This window comes from Mastomys coucha, unplaced genomic scaffold, assembly GCF_008632895.1.
Source record: "Mastomys coucha isolate ucsf_1 unplaced genomic scaffold, UCSF_Mcou_1 pScaffold2, whole genome shotgun sequence".
NCBI classification, from domain to species: domain Eukaryota; kingdom Metazoa; phylum Chordata; class Mammalia; order Rodentia; family Muridae; genus Mastomys; species Mastomys coucha.
The window spans coordinates 12,627,551-12,634,694 of NW_022196902.1; the positions used below are offsets into that span (position 1 = coordinate 12,627,551).

Below are 7,144 nucleotides of genomic sequence, written 5' to 3' on the forward strand. Positions count from 1 at the left end.
AAAAAAAAAAAAAAAAAAAAAAAAAAAGATTTATTTAAAATTTTAGGATGACTAGAGAAGAGCTGTATAATAGGTTCAGCCTAACCATACTGGATGTGAGTACGCCATTATTTTTGCTGTTTAATATGAAGGGTTTGGATTATTTAATTGAATGGAATGTTAACCCTGTTTGTTAAAAAGCAAAAGGATCTTAGTTATGTTCCTCCCACCCTTGAGATTGGCCCAGAGCTTATTTTGTAGAGCAGACCTGCCTCTTGTGCCCTGAGTGCTGAGGTTGAAGGCTTGTGCCACCATGCCTGGCCAGAATCAGAATTATCTTTAAAGTGGAGTTTATGGATGCATGAAATTATATTACACTTTAGGAGGTGATTCTCATACTCATTTAGTTGAGGTCAGACCTAAGAATAAGCTGTGTGATCAACTGCAGGAGGGACAGCATCTAGTCAGTAACTAGCACCCAAGAATGTCCCACAGCAGAGAGAGGCTAGGAAGCGGAGACGCCTACACCTGCTCAGGTAGCATACCATTGTTGGAGGCGTGTTCTTTCAGGAAGGTCACTGTACAGTAGCTGTGGCCCATTGGATTGTCACAGTGTGCATATAATCAGGTGTTGCCTCAATGGTATTTTTATATATGTGATGATGCCGGCTAGGGATCTAGTTAAGTGGTAGCATGCCTGGTTAGCATGCATGAAATGGTAGGTTCGATGCTCAGTACTCTAAAGCAGACTAGCAAAATAACCCGCCCTTCAGACAAGACAGAACACTAGGGAATCACGAGCTGCATCTTCAGTATGCTACTGTGTCTGAAGTAAGTGTTCAGTTCTAACATCTGTGTGGCACTTGTAGCCATGTGTTCTGCCTGTGTGAGTCAACCAAATATTACATGGAGATATTTGGAAAACAAGCAAGCGATAACAAAAAGTGCTTGCTGTGTCTGTAGTGAGCACATACATCCTTTTTTGTTGTTTTTTTTTTTCCTTAAGCTACTTAAACAGAGAGTTCACAGTGTACACAGGAAGGCTATTTCCCAGTGGTAGTGGGATCAACGAAAGCTACACTGGGTTGTAATGTGCTGTTTGATGCTTGTTCATTGTTTCTTGGTACTTTCTTTAAAAAGAAAAAAATTAAAATTGTGTGTGTGTATCTCAATTTAAGGAAGTTAGTTCTCTGCGCCCACCTTGTAGGCCCTGGAGACCCAGCTCACCCTCATGCCAGGAGGCCAGTGTCTATACCCACTGAGCCACTGTCAGCCTTGGTACTAACTAACCACAAGCATTTTAGAAGCATTCTTTTTGTTTACTTCAGTACCTCTTAGTTTCAGGCTTGATGTAGGGACTGCTGTTGACTGAAACCTGCTTTGGTTTGATTGTGAGTGGTAGCCCATGTCTGCTCACAGCCTGGTGCCAACCTGGGGAGTGTTGTGGGCACTACAAAGGCCTCAAGTCATAGGGGACATGTTTATAAAGGGAATTGTGGGAGCTTAGACACTTTTTGGGTGTCTTCTGATTGCTTGCTCAAAAGGTGAGTAGTTTGTGCCTCTTTGCAGTCCTGCTGTGGGATGCATGCTCCTCAGTGGCTGCCAGTCTTGGACTGCCACGGTGAGCCAAAGTGCACCTTGTGCTCACTGTGCGCCTTCAGCTCCTGACACTCTTGCTCTTGTTTACCACTGAATGAATTAAGCTCTAAGGATCATCCATCCAGTTCTCAACTGCCTTCTGATTTCTCCATGCTCGTCCCCTCCCTCCACCCCACCCACCACTTTTGTTTTTACATTTTAGTAATTTTGTGTTAAACTTTTGCTTCGTTTCAGTTTTGACATCACATTTCTCCAACAGAAAGTCAGCGACCTCAGGGAAGGACTGATAGTATAAAAGCAGTTATCCAGAGTATCAGAAGCAAAAGCAAAATACTTGGAAGGACGGGTCCAGACGTGCCATGTGGTATCCTTCACTGCCTGTCAGAGAATTACCACCTCTGTTAGGGTGATCAAGCTGTACTCTGGGAGCCAACTCCGCCCAGCCTGAGGAAGACACTTAAGAATACTGTCCCTGCTTTTGGAAGGTGTGGCATTTAACTGGCTGCTGAAGAGAGTTGGGTGTATAGATTCCCTACTTTATGTGAGTGCTACTGAAAATGAAGTACATGGTTCAGTGAGTTTCCTAAAATTAGGCTTCCTACTGAGGCTCCCTTCAGTCTTGAGAGTTGCTGTGACACATCTTATTTGGCCGTCAGCAACTTGTAGATTTGTAGTGAGCAGAAGATGACTGTTTTTCATTTAGATAGTCACAGTTATGAAAACACAGAACACCTGAGAAACTGAAGGGGAAAAAAGACAGTCATAATTTTAGTCATGTCGGGCTGAACTTTCTACTGCAAGTAGAAGTAGACCCTTGATAAATTCCATCCTCACTGGCTTTGTACACACAGACAGCTGGTGTGTTCCCTTTGTTTTCTATTATGTTTGCATATGTATATATATTTTTTGTAAGTAGATTTTGTAATAAATGGATTTTTTGACCTTGGTTGAGTAATATTTCAAATTATATTCTTACTGTTTTATGAGGTCTGGTCTCTTTGTGAGAGGTGATTTTTGTAGTTAGAATTTCTTGGGGATACAAATGAAACATAATTTATTTGTAGTATGCTGTCTCTCCTTATCTGCTAATGTGATAAATTTGCATGCTTCCCTGCTTTGTTTCGTGTAGCCAGGGAGCAGGGAGGTGGACTTGTGTCAGTGTCCTTTCAGAGGAGCCTAACTTGTCTGTTACTCATTATCAACATTTCAACTCTCAGCTTAGCTATGATGGAGGTAAAATCCTTTGGTGATGTGAGGGTCATTGAAGTATAGTCTATTACAACGAACTTCAATGTCTAAAAATTGTTCTTATTTTGGGCTTGTACCACAGTAAGAGCCAAGATTTTAAGCTCTACTAAAAACAAAACAAACAAACAAAGAATTTATCTATTTATGTTCATTTTAAAAAGAACTAGTAGTGATATATTATTTTAAAATATACAGCTAATTTGTTTGGAGTTATTTAAAATGTATATTGAGAAAAACATGTATTTTCAGTATTACTGCAGACAAGCATCTACATAAGACTGTTCAATTGATTGTTTTATATCAAACAACTTTTATAATACTCATTTTATTGTTATGATATTTTATAAGTTTTAAAGAATATGACAAAATTAACAAAAAACCCAAAAGATATTGCAGGTATTGAAGGGGGGGTCTCTGGGAGAAGTTGGGGTACAAAAGGAAATGAAGAATGTGATGTAATTCTATTTACTTAAAATATGTTTTTAAACGTTAATAAATATAGAGAAACTGAAATTATGTATCTTTTCTCATCATAATGCAATGAAACTTAAAAAAAAAAAGAACTGGGCTGGTGAGATGGCTCAGCAGGTAAGAGCACTGACTGCTCTTCCAGTCCTGAGTTCGGATCCCAGCAACCACATGGTGGCTCACAGCCACCCGTAATGAGTGATCTGACACCCTCTTCTGATGCCTCTAAAGACAGCTACAGTGAATTATGCGAGAGCAAGCGGGGGCTGGAGCGAGCAGGGCGGCAGAGGTCCCGAGTCCAATTCCCAGCAGCCACACACATGATGACTCATGGCCATCTATACAGCTACAGTGTGCTCATACACATAAAATAAATAAAAAAATAAATCTTTAAACAAAAGAAAGTACTTAGAAATAAAACCTATTGTGCATCAGGGTCTCCATTTTGAATGCACTCATGGCTAATCTTAGTGCTTTCCATGTATCGACTCCTTCAGTCCCCACATCACCAGCATCTGTGTAGGCTTTGGTAGTCTTCCTCACTCAGCAGATGTGGGTACTTTTTTATGGTGAGATAGGATGTGAAACCAGGCCGATGGGTTTCCAACCCATGTTTTAACCATAGGAAACACTGTAAACACTAAAAAAATTTTAACCTTTTAAAACTGTACATTATTACTGAAGACATTTCAGACAGTTTACAGATAAAGTGTGTAAGAAAGCAGTGTAGCAACAAATTGAAAGTCAAAAACACCTTAAGGCTGTAGTTCTCTATATTTACCACTAGAGGGAAGTCCAATACCGGCCGAGCACACCGATGTTGCTAAAAGCTGTTAACCACAGCCAAAGACAACTTTTTAGATGTCATTGGTAAAACAAGGTTAGGTTGAGTACTAACTGCACAAGCAGCTTGTGTAAAGGGCAGTCATAAATTATAAATCGGCATACCCTTGACATAGTTTTGATCACGCATCAGTAAGCTAATTCAGCTTACCCCTAGCAAATAGACACATAGCTTTAATTCCACTATTTATTTAGTGCATAGGTCATGGGACGATTGTCAAGAATTGTTTGTATGGGCGCTGGAAGATCACTCTCAAGTTGTCAGACTCAACGGCAAGTGCTTTTACCCACTGGGTCAACTTGCTGGCCCACAAATAGTGTTTGTTAAAAGTCAGTAATTAAAGCAAGACATGGCATTGTTTAATTGTTAGCATTCAAGATTGCAGTAGGATTATCCCTACTGTAAAGCCACAGTATGGCTGTTTATTTTATTACTAGGGAGCAGCACAGGGACCACTGTGAACAACATGGGTGCAGTGTTTTCTTGGCTTTATTGTGGCAAAGTGAGACTGTATACTGAGTAACCAGGATTTATACATGTATTTCGTATTGCATGCATGTATTGCAGCTGTGTAAAAGGTCATTTTCATGTTCCTTGGTATTAGTCTAGAATCTGGGTCAACCTTTAACCCTCACTGTGGAATCAGCAATTTAGACTTACCCTCTAGGGCACGGAATTAAGTGATGATGGAGTCAAGTGGGCGGAAGTTATCCTCTGGGTGGGTTTCATCCTCTGGTTCTTTCCTGACTATTCTCCCTAAGGACCCTTCAGTTTAGCTCTGCTTTAAGCAGCGGGTAGCTAGGGGGCTGGGCCAAGCTTGCTATTGCCAGCTTTCTCTGCAAGCCCATACCTTGCTTTCAGCTTCTGTAATTCTGTTTGAAGTCAGATGATGGCTAATCTTAACAGCTGATTAACTTAATTTAATTTAATTTAATTAATTAACACTTAATAGTGAATACTCAATTTGTATTAGCCACAATACTGTGTACTCTAACAAACTTTCATTTTTGTTAAATTCTCCCCATAACTTCTTCAAAGGGACCATCACATTCCCTTTTCAGAGGAGTGAAGAGTCAGTACTAGACCCAAGATTATGCCATAGTAAGCTGCTGAGCCAGGACTCAAACTCCAGGCAGTCTGCCTCCAGTGTGAGCTTCTCACAAGCTCCCCGACCCTATGGCATCTGCCATTTCCTGTGGCTTTAGTCCTTCAGTCACGCTCAAGGGCAGCATGCAACTCCTGGTCCAACAATGGACACACTGTTGTTTGTTTGTTTGTTTTGTTTTTGTTTTTGTTTTAAATGAGGATTCCTATTCCTGCTTTTCCTTAAAGCCTTTTGGTATATGTGATCATTGCCTACTCTCTCACTGGAACCGTGAGCTTCCCTCTACTGCTGCATCTGTTGCAATAGCTGCTTCCTGGGCAGGACTTATTCCCATTCTGTAGATGAAGACAGTGGAGTATATGTCACGTGGGCAGCTTACCTAAGGTCAGTTTCTACTAAGAAGTACAGTTGGGATTAAACCTAGAGTGCCTGACTGATAATCGGTGCATGTCACTCTTAGACTATGAGACCTCTTTTGACATGTGGCATCCCATTTGTCAAAATAGACTTGATGTGAATGTAAAACTATCAGGTCTGGGCCTAAGATGGGTGTGGTTGTGAATTTGAGAGAGGGCTGCAGGCAGGTCAGGCATTTAAGGTCAACCTAGCCTACAGGAGATTGTCTCAAAAACAAATCCCAGCCGGGCAGTGGTGGCACACATCTTTAATCCCAGCACTTGGAAGGCAGAGGCAGGTGGATTTCTGAGTTCGAGGCCAGCCTGGCCTACAGAGTGAATTCCAGGACAGCCAGGGCTATACAAGAGAAACCCTGTCTCGAAAAACAAAAACAAAAACAAAAACAAAATAAACAAAAAAACCCAAACCAAATCCCAAACTAGTTTGGTCTGGTGACCCAGAACTGTACCTGTAGCCAGCAGGAAGATTGTAGGCTCAAGATCTGCTTGGGCCACAGATGAGGCCAGGGTCAGTCTGGAAAGTTAGACACTGTCTCAAGTGAAAGGAAGGCTGAGGGTATAGCTCAGTGCTTGCCCAGCGTACACAAGACTCTATCTAGTCCTACCCTGTATTGGGGGTGTGGTGGGAAAAAACCACCCCATCGTATGCACAAGCAGCCCAACCACTTCCTGGTCTATACTGCAGCCACCTTGTGCTACTGTTCCTGGTGGTGTGTGCTCCTTCAGTGTGGGCATGGTACTTCTTTTGTGAAGCAGCTCCCAAAGAGAATCCAGTGCTGACCTGGCCATGGCCAACAAGAAACCCAGGGAAAGACTGAGAATAATGGTCATATTAATCAGTAGGTGGGAGGGCAGATGGTTCTGTGGTATAGTTAAGAAGCAGATACCACTTAGCTAACCAAAGCCTATTGTGAACCACAGGGTTTGTCAGTGAGGCAGATCAGACTTCAGTCTGATGGCCGCCAATCACTGAAACACACACCTGAACAGTTGGAAGAGGAGGATGAAGGTATGGATGTGTTCCAGCAGCAGACGGGAGGTGTTACAGAAGAGAAAACTTCACGGGAGGATGTTGGGATAGACCAAGAACACATTCTCCATTAGGAAGACACAGTTTGGTTCTAGCACGTCCTGGTAACCTTGGACATCTCTGTTCCTTCTTTATCCTTCCCTATTCTTACTGCGTTGCACACAAACTGTTTGCATGTGTACAAGCCTTTGGAGGCAAGTGCTGGCTCTGTGACAATAGCCACTTTCTCAGTGGCACGCTCACTCCACTCTTCATAGTCCACTGGGTCACTCTGCTCTCACTGTTTTAACAAAAACAACAAACCCCAAAACAAAAAAGTCCTTGGATACCTTGTTTAATTGGAAGATTTTAATGCTTTCATCTTTGTAAAACCAAGAAGAGCTTTTTTTTTTTTTTTTTTTTAAACATTTTTACATATAGTTGTTACATGTAGGGAAATGTCTTTTAAGCAGGGG

The 7,144-nt window shown here is 41.7% G+C and overlaps 1 protein-coding gene across 1 annotated transcript in view; it reads left to right on the forward strand.

Moving 5' to 3' along the window:
* The window catches only part of Mtfr2 (mitochondrial fission regulator 2), a 21,017-nt gene extending 18,493 nt beyond the window's left edge, over positions 1–2,524 (forward strand). Inside the window, exon 8 of the mRNA XM_031380544.1 lies at positions 1,813–2,524. Coding sequence (XP_031236404.1) covers positions 1,813–1,818 — 6 coding nt within the window. The 3' untranslated portion in view covers positions 1,819–2,524. The remainder of the gene's footprint in view (positions 1–1,812) is intronic.
* Positions 2,525–7,144: the final 4,620 nt, after the last annotated feature.